General features: G+C 28.1%; 2 protein-coding genes across 4 annotated transcripts in view; one reads left to right on the top strand and one right to left on the bottom strand.

Annotated features, from left to right (window-relative positions):
• The first annotated feature begins 2,684 nt into the window (after positions 1–2,684).
• Positions 2,685–14,782, top strand: part of LOC107162015 (serine/threonine-protein kinase S6KL-like) — a 66,619-nt gene continuing 54,521 nt past the window's right edge. The window contains exons 1-7 of one of the 3 annotated variants that reach the window (XM_089229325.1): positions 2,685–2,853; positions 3,076–3,102; positions 4,620–4,724; positions 4,887–5,010; positions 5,146–5,253; positions 8,125–8,283; positions 8,342–8,433. In XM_089229325.1, coding sequence (XP_089085451.1) covers positions 2,851–2,853; positions 3,076–3,102; positions 4,620–4,724; positions 4,887–5,010; positions 5,146–5,253; positions 8,125–8,283; positions 8,342–8,433 — 618 coding nt within the window. In that variant the 5' untranslated portion in view covers positions 2,685–2,850. The other 2 variants (XM_089229326.1, XM_089229324.1) reach the window with 2 other exon arrangements.
• On the bottom strand, positions 10,305–14,002 carry LOC107162061 (uncharacterized). The gene is made up of 2 exons (XM_015508772.2): positions 13,791–14,002; positions 10,305–12,155 (listed from the first exon to the last, which is right to left on the bottom strand). Exon 2 carries the CDS (start codon positions 12,152–12,154, stop codon positions 10,835–10,837), a length of 1,320 nt encoding a protein of 439 aa, XP_015364258.1. The 5' UTR covers position 12,155; positions 13,791–14,002; the 3' UTR covers positions 10,305–10,834.

Below are 14,782 nucleotides of genomic sequence, written 5' to 3'. Positions count from 1 at the left end.
ATTGACATATTATACAATGTTCACTTTAGTAAGTCATTATGTCATTATGAAGATCTATTACAAATTTTTGGTCAGTTATCCAACCTATCACTTGAAAATGTTAACATGACAAAATAATTGTACAAATAGTCAACCGATTTTGTCATGACATTAATATTATATTATTACAACAACATAACATCACAGATTATATTAAATAAAAATCAATACATGTTGTACCACGGCACCATAGTCTTCTAAGACTGCCTTTGGTGTTTGTATCCATGACTAATAAGTAACATATTAGTATACTTACTATACTATACTACAGTTTATTTAGTAGTTGAATGACATGCAAGGTGTTAAATATTGATTATTGGTACAATTAGTATGAAGTATTGATTTATTAAAATTCTTAAATAATTATGCCTATTAAGTTTTATTGAACAATAAAAAAAAATTGTTAAAAATAAACCCATAAATCGATCTGATTTTTTATTTATTCTTTTACTAACAATTGTTGTCTTACGTTAATTATTAAAAATCTACGCTCACATAACATAACGTATGGCAATCGCGTATAAGGTTAAGGGTATCTTTAGGCCAAAACATTTAAGCTCGAATTACCTATGGTAAATGGTGATTTTGGATAAAAAAAGGTACCCACGTGTGCACGCTCAAACAGACGATGCCAGCTTTTAATGTGGTAATATTAGTAATATTACATAGGCGTAATTCGAGATTTTTAGTTAGGGAAGAAGGCTAAACTTTTCAGAACTTCTTACTGATATTAATATTCTCTGTCTCTCTGACCTTAAATTAAAAAAATTCTTCAATTAATATCACACCTCACACAATTCATTCATCATGATTTTATGATTGGTAATATTAGATTAAAATAATAAATCGGGCTAACGTCGACCGCCAATCAAATTCGACGAGTATAAAGGGAACGCGGAAGCAACAAACATATTAATATATCATATAATATTAGTATCTTCTGCAGCTGATCATTGGTTGACATGGTGAATGGTGGGGTAAGCAGTTTCTAGAAGATTCTAACAATACGATAAACTCATTTGGAAGAAAATAATTAAATAACTATCAAAATAAATGACAAAATCAAAATTAATAATTAATTTATTATTTAAAATCAAATAGTAGATTAGTAGACGAGTATTAGTTGTTGGAATATGTGTTAACCGTAGTGGAAATAATTTTGATACATTTTAAATGGGATTTATTGACTTATTGTTGTATAAAACTATTAACGTTATATAAAATTGATAATGAATAGTTAATTATTATTTTAATTGATAACAATTTAATTTTTTTTTAATAACCGTGATGCTGGAGGGCCCATAAGTCCATCCTAGGGGTCTCCCCCAAATTGCACAACGTGCTTCCACCTTAATCATAGCACAGATTATAAGGATTACGCTAGGGGTGGACCCTGGCGATGGCCCACCTTGCGAACTGTACTGTACTTGTTATAAATATTGCGATCTGATAAATTTTCACCATGAAACTTTAATTATACAATTATAAATTACAATTTTCTAAGATAATAATTAGTTGAATACATTAAAAATTGAATTTATGAAATATTTTAAAGTATCTCTAAGTTTCAAAATCGTAATTAGTTTGGCCGACCCTGCCTAAAAGGACTGCGCCCCCTATGACTTTACTGAACCTCGGTCCAACCATGTTATTCTGTGACCAAACTAGGTACTAACAGCTATATAATATATAATATATATCAATGTATATCTCTTATTCCTATTGGCTACTTGCAGACCAGAGAGTTATATAGTTTTCATGTAGCCATCTAGGTATATGGATTAATGACATACTATAAAATATATTATTATTATAATAATATTATATTAATATAGTTTATGGAGATTTGTATTTAACGAGTATATTGTATATAGGCAAATAAATTGGATTGTCGCCGACTTTGGTTTGGAGATAAAATACTTGGATAACTGGGTTCGTTATGATTTTACATGTCTAGCTCTATACTATATTATAGTAAGTTGCTTTTTCTTCTTCGGTCTTCAACAACTTTAATGATTGGGAATTTTCAACCGTGAAATAGTAATGAACATAATATTAAAGTAATATATTTATAGATTTTTTTTATATTATTATATCTATTATCTCATACACCAATAGTCTCGCTGCCGTCGTCTAGATAACATAATTATTAATTGCATTTGTATGGGCCACCCCTAGCCTAGATAAAATGGGTATTGATTTTTGAGTATTAGAATAATAGTAATGGCTATTCACTATTTAGAACTTAATCATGATATTACAGTAAAGAAACCTCTTTGCTAATGAAAGTAGTAAAGTACCACGAAACAAACCCAAGGTCTATAAATAATCATAATTAATTGAATATCTCTCGCAATAAGCGTTGAAACTCTTGAAAGAACCCACGAATAATATTTATCTACAGTGGCGAATGAACTTATTTCCTGATTTCCTCACTTATGGCCAAATAAGATTTTAATATTTTTATTTTTATTTTTTTTTTTTGGGGGGGGGGGGGGGTACAAATTCACCGGATGGGAGATTTTGTGCATATAGACATATAAAACATTTTATATGTCTATGATTTTGTGATAGTAATTAGTATTATGTTGACGTTATTATCGTTATCACTTATCAAGGCAACGTGCGTGATCTACCATCTATTCTGACATCTTTCTACATATTCTACATCTGACTTGTTGACTATTCATTGACATAATCAAATTTGTATTTTATATTATATTATTATATATACGATATTCTACTAGTTAAATAGTTTAGACACATTACGTTTAGATTCCTTTACATAACAATATTATCTGTGCTTCTAACATGGTAATACAATATTGTAATATTATATATTTTGTTTCAGTTTAATTCCTACATGTCTTGTTGAATAGGCTTGTACCTAATACTTTGAGTTTTTTTTTTTTTTTAATTAATCTGTTTAGTAAATTATTTTCAACGTTCTTGATCTGTTATCTTCACTTATATAGTCTTATAATTTTATTTAAACTATGTCTTACTTTTAACATGAATTATAAACATGGATTGTAGACCTTGGTCAAGAGAATCAAAAAAGAAGTAAGTTATGCATTTAATTTTAAAATTGTAGAAGAATGTATTCTTCAAACTACTAGCACATATTATATGAAATATATAAATATAATATATAATTTTATATAATCTGTGCTACTAGTAAGAAGATATCTTAATTTGTTTGAACAATTATATTTGTATAAATCATAAATATCAATCTAGTATTTTATATTAAATGCTGGATATTGATAGTAATTATTGTCCTAAAAATCCTTAAAAAATTTCATTTTATAAATTGTTTTATTAAAGTGATAAATATGATCTATCATAATGTATGTGGTATATTATTATACATTTTGAATATAAAAATATTTTGTTTTTAAATATGAATTTAAAAAAAAAATGTGTTACACAATATGCCTAGTTGTATGTTTAAATTGAATAGCATGTTGTGAAAGTTGAATTTGAATTATTTCTGCATAATGATGTGTTATGAATTAAGTTATTTCTAAGTTTGTGTACTTATAGTATTAAACTTATCTATAAAATATATTTTTTTAACTGCATGACATTCAATAACCAGTAATCGTTCGTCTATTAATTTTTTATTTTATTGTCAAAATGTATTCCATGTGATATGTATGTATTGTAATATTTTAATTTTTCTAACATTACTTACATATTAATGAATATTAAAAAATATGAAAAGTGCAAAATATAATCATTATTATATTATTGAATACGATTGTTGCATTCAAAAGTTTGTATTAACACGTTCGCCGCCAAGTGTCACATATGTGTGACATGGGGTCTCTTTAAAAAAACCCATGTCATACATATGTGACACTCGGTATATGATTTTCAATTATTTATCGTGGGCTTGGGTTTCTTCAAACAAATATCACAGCATAATGGTTTTATTAAGCGCTACCTACGCCATCTAACGGTGTATTTGGTTTTTTGTTAGCGTCACGAGATAGTGAGATAATCGAAATAATATTAGGTTTGGGTTTGTCCTAAGATTTTCAAAAATGTCTTGGGCGGTGAACGTGTTAAACTCACAAAAAAATCTTATGTCTTAATATTAAGTTGAGCAGATAAATCACTAAATAACACATTAGGTAGGTAAATTTGATTATATTTTATATTATAAATTTTGTTTTTGCAGGTGGAAAGATTTAACTATAGATCGATTAAAAGCTAGTAAAACAATATGGCCTATTCCTCAAATAGAACAAGTTTTTTTGCCAGATTTTAAAATAAAATCTCAGATAAATGAATATTCATTTAAGGTACCTATCTAACTAAGAAATTTGTTTCATTTTAATTCTAAACTTCTGTTGCAATTTTAGATGATATTTTTTAAATATGTTTAATAGCTTTCGAATAACTTCAATCGATTTTAACAATTGACTTTCAACTTAATTAATTAGTATCATTGTTTAAACAGTTTAATCAGCCAATATTATAATCTAAACTATAGTTTAAATATGAGTATTGTTCTGTATTATATTTATTGAGTTTTTATAATTGGATGTATTTAACATGAATTATATTTTCAGAGCTTAGAATTAATTAGTAATGGTGCATTTGGCAAAGTCTACAAAGTTGAGAAATTAAACTCCAGTGGTGATATATATGCTATGAAAATATTGGAAAAATCATCGGTAATTAAACAACAATTTAATTATAATTTGTATAAACTCATGATTAGTAAAAAAATTCATCTGACTGCTGTTGTTCAGTACAAAACATGTATTTTGGAAAAGTTAAAAGTAATTCAATTTTTTCAGTATAATTTAAAATGTTTTGATTTTTACAAACAATAGGTTGTATGTGGAAATGGAATACAACAAGTTAAGAACGAAGTACAAATTCAATCATTATGTGGTCATCATCCATTTATTGTGAATTGTCCATTTTTTTGGCAAAATAGAAATCAATTGTTTATTGGTAAGTTAATTATTAATGATATTTTGCAATTGCAATTTATTGTTTTAGTTTTTTTGGTTTGTTACTTTCTGAATTTTTGTAATGTTTTTAAGTTTATTGTTACTAATTATTAATATTGATTTTTATAATTTTTAGTTAGTGAGTATGTTGGAGGTGGTGAATTATTGAAACTCATACAAAAATATGGACCACTACCTGAAGAATTATGTCGTTTATATTTTGCTGAAATAGTTGTTATAATAGGTATTATACATAGACTAATACATTTTTTTATACTATTACTAAATTGTGAACAATGTATTATCAACATTAAACAACATTTTTTGATTCATGTTGAAAACGTGGTTATATTATGATACTGTTTAGAACAGTGGTTCTCAATCGGGATGACTTGTCGTCCAATGGTGACATGGACCCAGTATAGGAGTGACATTAATTATTCAATAAAAAAGAAAGAAAAAGAGAATTATTAATTTTTAAAACGATTAAAATTATATTATTGCCACTGTTGTGTAATTGCTATCAACGTAACAACAAAATAAAATAATAATAAATATGTTAATGATTTAAACATAATATTCTAACACTTAATGTATTCATTATTATTTTTTTAATTTGTCAGTTTAAAGTGATAATCAAATATGGCAAGTCAGATAAAGTGTTTATTTTTCTTCTAAAATGTACAATTGTTATTGTTAAATATATTTATGTTGGGCAACAAAGTGTTGGATTCTAGTAGCTAATGGTTACATGGAATAAAAAAGATTGTGAACCACTGGTTTTGAAGTTTTGCATTCTGTAGAAATATTAATATACTTAACAGATAATATATCTCAGTGGTGTAGCAAATTAAAATTGTTAGCGGCTAACAATTAACATAATTTAAAATTAGTCACCGACTATTATCTTAATCATATAGTTAACTTAAAATTTGCAGGTCTTATAGTGTCATATGATTTACTTCTTTAATTTAGATTTTCTTCTCAATATTAATGTTATTTTAAATTTGTAAGGTTTATGAAAATATGGCAATAAAATCGATAAATAATTTATATATAAATAATAAATATATATTCAAATCCTATACAAATTATGAACCATTTATCTTCTTTATTAAATGATGTTATAAAACTTCATAACTATCATTTGTTTAGTGAAAGAAACATACAGATTCTGTACGCTCACTATTGATTCATTTTGTCAGTCTGCTTCAAACCAATTGCTTTATGGCAGGGTGTTGGGTGATAATGCCATAAGATCCGATTTTGGTTGGATCAGTGTGTGTTCTCTCGTTAAACAGCAAGTGTATCTAAACCTCCCTTCAATTATTTTTTATCAAAGTTTTCATGGTTTTTCTTAGCATCATGTATCTTTTTTTAAAGTTATTTTTTTTTATATTTACATTAAAGCATTTGTCATAGTATATATTATATATTATTACATTATAATATTGTATCATATTATGATGTTCCTTGAATTTTTGTGCAAAAAAAAATGTTCAGGGAGAATATTTGTAGATTAGTTAGCATAATAGCACCATATTTTGACCTTTTTAGCACAAACATATTGGCCTTCAAAAAACAAGTACCTATTTTGCCATACCACTAGACGTTGAACTACTGATAAATTTTTAATCACTTTTAAAGTAATGAAATCCAAATTCACATGTTACTTTATTTGGTACCTAGTTTATATATTTTATACCTACTCTTTAAGACATTAAAAATATTTCAGTATCTAGTTTTAAAAAGCCAGAATGGTAAATGCTCTATATTGCCTCTCTCTCCAGGCTCCTAAGTTAAATAAAACTTTTAAATTATTATCTGTTCTTCTCATTTAAATTGTACCTAATAATTAATATTTTTTTATGAATAAATTTAATAAAACATCCTATATTAATATCTAATTGTGTAAGGTTTTAAGAATGACTAAGAATTTTATAGATTACTTTGCCATTTTACTTTCATATATTATGTATCAATTTGATCGACTAAATGTTTTTATATTATATAATATAATTTTATTAGTATTTAAGAGTTAATTTTTTATCATTTACCTAACAAAATTATTGATATTAAAGTTTGTAAAACTCTTCATACCTATTATCATAACATAATAAAAATGTTTAATCATCTTAGTGTTTTAATATTAAAATTGATAAGATAGTTGTTATGTTAATATTATAGAGTTTAATAGAGGTTCACCAAACTTGCTCACCCAGAATTTTTATTTAACTAATAAATTTATTCTATATGATTTTTGGAATTTTGAAGTTAACTTAAGAAATTTATTTAGTAATTAAAAGTTATATTTGAATACTGTTTATTGATTGTCCTGTGGTAATAAGAACTTTTTTTAATGAGAATTAAAATATAATTGGTTAAATTTGTGTATTTTTTTTTGAAAATATTGATGTATTGATGCATCTGAATCAAAATTCAAAAGGTTAGTTGCTGAGTTATTGAAATTTAAATACTTAGTATACAACTTAAAGTATAGTCCTTAAGATTGGTTTTAAAAAAATACAAATATACTTAATATTATATGTAGTATTTGTTATACTCAAATAATCTTACAAATTATAAACTGTTAATTGATTTATGTTACTTGCTATAATTTTCAAATCATTGCTACCTTATCAATTGTCTTTATTCTTTAGTACAGAAAGTTAAATAACTTATTATTTACATTTCAAATTATATATATGAAAAAAGTAATTTACATTACAATTTATGGGTGAAAATATGGTGATTCTGATTTGAAACGACAAATTTTACAAGATACTTTTCTCAAACTGCATATAAAATATATTCATTTGATGACACGATCTTTAAGTATACTTTGTTATATAAATTAGTCATTCAATTAAAAAATTCGTGTGCACACCCTTTGTTCAAAAGACAAAATTATTTATTTTTATTTTGAAGGAACCTGTAGGTAATTTATTGTTCTAATAATACAATTAATTATCAACTTTAGGGTTTTTTTAATTCAAACATGAATGAAAAAAGAAAATAAGAACTGACATAATTTCAATTTTTTTAGTAAAAAAAAATACTAATAAAATGGGTTAGGTATATTATTTTTAATAAACTTAAGAATGTTTTATTACAGATTTTCTACATAATGCTGGAGTTATATACAGAGATATAAAACCAGAAAATATATTATTAGATGATTATGGGCATCTTCAATTGATTGACTTTGGTCTTTCTAAATGGCTTCCACAAGGCTGTCATACATCTACTATTTGTGGAACTACTCAGTATATGGGTTAGTTATTTTAAAAATATTTAAAATAATGTACATAATATATAGTTTTTTTTTATAGCTCCAGAAGTTTTAGATCCTGAACTATATTATAATCACGCTGTGGATTGGTGGTCCGCTGGAGTACTCTTATTTCAAATGCTAACAAATCAGGTAAGATTTAAAATATTAAAATGTTTGAGTAAAATAATACATTATAATATATTATATTTAGTGTATTCAATTTGTTGGCTATTTTTCCAGTTTTTAATAAATAATTTTATAAGAACGTTTTCTATATTATGTTATCACGAGATATTATTTTTCATTTGTATATGAATGGATGAACTGGTTTTTTTAAACTTGTATAATTTTTATTTGTATTTAAAGAGGCAAACGATAAACATTTTTTTAAATTTTATCGTCCATTATTGACTACTTGAGCCGACGCCAAGTGAAGCTCACGATCTCATTCATTATTTTTTCTTGTTGATAAAATCTCTGAACTAGAATCAAATTTATGATCGCACGTCGTAGATTTGCTACGGCAATAGACGACAGAAAAAAAAAATGACCATAAAGCTGATCCCGCTGTGATCTCATGGCAGTCGGCAACCTGCGGGCGGTGCACGCACAAAATTCCTTTAAAAAAAAAAACGCGACGGTGACTGCCAAGAGAGGTGAATAACCAGTTCTGAACTTGAAGTCCAATTTCAAAACCGGTCCGTTTGACCTCCGTTGTAGACGGCTGTTATCCTATGTTATTTTACAGCTATAATAAAATGTTTATTAAAACGCCTTACTCACTGATTTAACACACTTTGGTTAGTTTAACATAATTATGTTACATCAGCCGTCCGCGTGCTCCGTATATGAATAATATACATAGTATATATTTTTCACGCTCGTTCTTGAAATGTATTTCAAATATTTCAATAGGTACGTTCATACTATCGACTCTACTGGTAATAATATTATAATAGATACAGTTGTCTGAGACTAAAATACGAGTATCTACAAAATACTTATTACTATTGTTAAAAATAATATGATCTTAATATTATACATTTTCTATGGTAAATCACATAAGCTCTTATTATTATTATTATTATTATAACAGTAATGTTCATTTTAAGTAATGTATACACTATACCTACTGACGTAGTTACATAATATATTGTTTTATTTTGTTACTGAGGATACCTATTTTATTATTTGTTTATATTTTAAAAAGGCAAAAAGTTAACACCTCGGTGATCGATGTTTTATCATCATAATAATGTCCACAGTCAAATGTTTGAATATCGAAAAAGTTGTAGGGATAATTCATTTTTTTTCAATATAATATATAGGCATCAATTAAATTATAAAGGTACAAAGTTGATAAATGTTCATTGAACGTCCACGAGTTTTGTTTGTTTTTTTTTCACACATATCCAAGCAAAGAACAATCATTTTTAATTTAACATATAACCGTTCAGATTGTTGGAATGGTTTAACATATTATGATTGTTTTCATTGTATCTACCCCCGACGGATTAAAACAATAAAAACCAATTTATTAACCAATGTAGGTTATTTGTGAATTGTGTTATTCGTGTGCGCCCCGTGACCTGTGAAATTAATGTTGGTCACATTTTCATTATTTATTTGTTGTGATTTTACTCTTCGTTATTAGAACATAGACTATTGTTTTAATTGACGACATGGGTGCACCTAATTTGCCTATTCAAAACGCCTTCTTAAATCGTTTTCTAAGCAATTATAATTTGTTGAGTGTTATTTTAATATGTATTTATTATTATATTATTTATGCAACACGCATGCCCAAACTTGTGGCTGTTAAGTTATAACTGTTTAAGGTATAGTTTAATGGTTTTATAAGATGAATTTACAATCGTGGTTTTTATGTTTTGCTATGATAATATACAGCTAATCAAGTAATCATATATAGGTGCTAATTATTATCTTATCTGTTCATTATTTTTTTTTTTAAATCAATGTGATCAATCAAGGATCTATAAAAAACTAAAAAAAAGACACAATTTTAAGAAATCGCGTTTAATATTCTATTGTTGATATATGACAATCTGTCATTATATAATAAATTAGGTACATAATGTGTAAATAGTTAAATACTATTATTTAACAAACTAATAGCTAAATAGAGACTTAAAACTAACATAGTATTCATGTTTTTGTTCATTTAAATTATTATAAATAAGTTGCCTATAATTAAATTATTTATAAATTGATATCACACAGAAGAATGACTGAATAAATAGCAATTAATTTCACTACAAATTGTTTCCATTTGTGAAAATTTTTTATGATTTATATATATATATGTATATGTAAAAAAAGTTTTAATTAAGTCTAATTAGAAATGAACTTCTGTAGTTCATGATTTTTTTTTTTGGGGGGGGGGAAGGAATGGCACTATAGACGTACATGTTTTTTTTTTGTATTAAATGTGTATGACAAACATTGTTGATTATTTGTTCTGGACGTTATTCTGGTCCTTTTGGTGGCTGGCTCGTTTATATTGCTATTCAGTCTTGTCATTTTTGATTACCTAGTGGGATTTTTTTTGTTCTACTTTCTTTACATTAGGGTCAGTGGGCTTCCTTCCTTTGTTGGCGTTTCCTTTGTTTGAGTCCCCTTTGTTGGAGTCCCGTTTGTCTACGGAATGTTGTTCTTTCTTTTCGTCATTGGTAGATCCTGGTTTTGTTGGTTCTTCCGCGGCGCTTTGTTCTGTCGGTTTCGGTGCTTCAGATTTTGGTTGTTCGTCAGGTTTTGCGGCTTCGGCAGGTTTCTGTTCTTCAACTGGCTTTGGATTTTCTGCGGCTACCATAGCGCCTGATTTTTGGATATCTTCAGCAGGTTTAGATTCGGATTGAACAGCTGGTTCCGCGGAATTTGCTTCTTTGGCGGGTTCAGCGTTCTTTTCAGCTTCAGGTACAGCTACTGGATCGGCGACTGCAGGTACTGTAGGTGATGCAGGTACTCCGGGTACTGCAGGTGCTGCGGGTGCTGCGGGCAATACCTTGATCTCAGAAATTTCACTGGCAGCCGGTACAGTATCTTCCGCTGGCTTAGCAGGCTGTTGTTCAGCTGGCTTGGACGGTTCTTGAGCAGCTTTGTTTTCAGTTGATGGAGCAGATGCAGAGGGCTTGGCTTCTTCGGCAGCAACTGGGGTGGCAGCAGGAGCAGCAGCGGGAGCAGCAGCTGGATCTGCTTGTACAGCCGCAGGTGCTGCTTGTTCAACTTGATTGGTCTCGATGGATTGTTGAGTTGCTTTTGCGTCTTGTGTTTCAGTCGGGTTGAGTGGTAGAGCTACAGGCACCTCGCTGTTGGGCTTAGCTGCCTGTGGTTCAGCCTTCAAGTCACTGGTGGGTTTGGATTCTGGCTTAGCTTCAGCAATCGATTCAGTTTCGGCCTTGGGGTCAGTAGCTGGTTTGCTTTCACTCGCTGGGGCTGCGGCGTTTTCTGATTTAACTTCATCATTTGCGACTGGTACAACCGCGTCATTTTCTGGTTTAGACTCAACAACAGCTGCGGGTTTGGAGTCGCTTTCCGGTTTTGTCTCGCTGGCCACCACAGGCTTTGCGTCACTTTCGGGTTTTTGTTCACCCGAAGGTTTTGGCTCGCTTTCAGCCTTAACTTCGCTGACAGTTGGTTTGACTTCCGCATCTACAGGTTTCGAATCGCTTTCAGGCTTGGCATCGCTCACCGGCGAAGCTGCGTTAGTTTCTGGTTTAGCTTCTACGTGCTTTTCAGGCGCTGCTTCGGATGGTACTGCAGGTACTGCTGGTGCAACTTCACCCACAGGCATAGATTGAGTGCTCCAGAAGAGAGCTCCGAACAGGCATAGTCCCAAGATTACGGTTTTCATTCTGTAATAAATCGATTACAGCGTTAAACTTAAAGATTTTTACAAAATATATTTTAGTTAATTTTTCTAAAATAAAAAAATATTTAATTAGCATAAGTATAAATTCAAAAATGTATTTTTGTGATAGAAATTAATTGGAGGTTTTAATTATTTAAAGCTTATGATTTTAAACAATAAAAACGGATCATTTATATTTAGCTTACACCAAGAAACCCCACATTCTATGTAAATACGTCGAAATCAATTCACATTTTTTTTCAATTTTCTGTGTAGAACATTAGTTTTTAAAATCTCGATGGCATAAAAATTATTTATTCAACAGCGTTCTTTTAATTATTAGTTTTTAAATTATATTATGCACCTATATCAACTTTGTATATCCGCAGTATTAACATAATTTGTTGTGATTCCGAAATTTCAAAAATCGGCATTGAAAAAATATCAATGGATTATTTAGGTTAATAATAAATAATAATTAGTTATATTTGAACACAATTAATAATATTGTTTTAAAATTAGGTTGAGGACATTTTCTTTCAATTGGTTTATTATTAAAGAGTTACTTAATTTAAATTTAATTGTATTTTGTTTTTGATTACAGATTTTTTTTTGGTTTCATTGATAAAATATTTCAAGTATTAAAATTTGAAATGGTATTATAGTATAATTACATTTTAGATAGGTATAAGAGTTCATAAGAAATAAATTAAAATTTTATTTGATGATTTTATAGGAATATAATTTCTATAAAACTATCTATTATATACAACGTTTTATAGCGCTTATTAAAAAAAAAATGAAAAACTATTATTTGAAATTTACTTTTAGTATTCAACTTATTTATTTCTTATTTTATGACTTAAACCAATTGTTGATTATTTCCTTTTCTAGTAATACAAATTTAAAACATTAAACATCACATAGTTGAAATATATAAGTGTCCCAGAGAATATAATATCCTAAATAATGAATTTCAATACTATTTAGTATATTGAATTATATTTATGAATTTTAATATCTTACATACATACTTGTGCATGCAGTTATTAAGTTACATTTTTATTATTATTATTTGGTAGCTTTTACGTTCATTTCAACTACTTTATTTGAGAAAAATATAAATTCCGTTTTATTATAAAACTTATTAGTTTATTATAATAATTTTTTTTTTTTTTGAGCATTCATTCATAATTCGTTTTATTTTGACTATATTATATATAAATTATTGAATTCAGTTATTATTTTTTGCCAGATTAAATATTTACTATTTTTAAATAATATTTCTAAACAAAGTACAATATGTTGGTTTTTTATTACTAACTTGAATATTAAATGAACACAAAATAAAAATATTATTCATAAAAACAAAGACTCAAAAAAATCTACTATTACGCTTGTAAAATTATTTGTTCGTTTTTCAATTACATTTATTTGGTTGGTACAATCTCAAATTAAAATAAAGTTAAATATTGTAAATAGATATTTCGTGTGTTGATCGAATCGAGAAACGTATTTTATCGTATTCATAATCATTGGCGCCCTATTCGATATACCGGACGGGAAAAAACAAACACAAAAAATATAATATGATAGATATATTATACTATATCGGTATTAAAATAATTTTTTATTTTACCTGGCTATGGTTTGTGTGTAAGACGTTGGTCTAAAAAAATAAAAAATAAAAAAAACACGACACCGGAATATATACTATTGTATACGGAACGAAATCGTATTTATTCTATAAACCGCCGTGTTTCACCACTCACTGATCGTAATGTTCTGTCGGCGGAAAAAGTTGTGTCCAGGTTTGCGCGTGATACTTGTGTAACGTTGCGCATACAACGGGCTACCTCTTTATAAGTAGTACCTCGGCGCAACACGCGCACCCCCAGCAGCCTCGCTCATGGTGCACACTGCTGCCACCACTCGGTCGCTGCCTGTCCGAACGACGGAAAAAATTGGAAACCAATAGTTCGTCGCCGGTTTAACGCTAATAATAATAATAATAATAATGTCTATCTGTGCGCGCGTCTTTGTTTCTGATGAAATTACAATATTTGTTCGCCGTTCATCATAAATAATGTATATATATATATATATACTTAGTAGGTAGTACGTAAAATACGTTACATATTGTTATTATACAAAAAGATGTTTCGAATCAGACTTAATTCTCACCAAACGCTGTCAATATTATATATATAATAATATATAGGATCGCATTTCTCGAAATTCGAAAAAACTATATGTTAGTCTATGTGTATAAATTCGCTCGAGCTATTCTATATACTACGGTTTGCTGGTGTATAATAATAATAATAGAATAAACATTATTCCGTGTTTGTGATACTTAAAATGTTAGTGTATAGTAGTGTACGTGGGGTATGTGTAAATGAAGATCGTACAATATAGTAGGTATATTATATGGTCCTCCATCTCAGACGAGTAAAATATTTTGAAGTCATCGTTCAATCAATACATTATTATCATTTCGTTAAAATCATCTGTATGATTACAATAATATTTACCTTTTTTTTTTTTTTTTATGAAGAATCAATTCATTCATTCTGAAAAATTATATAGTCAACTCTAAAATAAATATGATCGGTTCGCATACAAATTGAT

Source organism: Diuraphis noxia, unplaced genomic scaffold (genome assembly GCF_037042655.1).
Source record: "Diuraphis noxia isolate RWA-SAM2 unplaced genomic scaffold, SU_Dnox_SAM2 contig0005, whole genome shotgun sequence".
NCBI classification, from domain to species: domain Eukaryota; kingdom Metazoa; phylum Arthropoda; class Insecta; order Hemiptera; family Aphididae; genus Diuraphis; species Diuraphis noxia.
The sequence above is the reverse complement of the archived record's forward strand: the minus strand, read 5'-3'. Positions and strand labels throughout refer to the sequence as shown.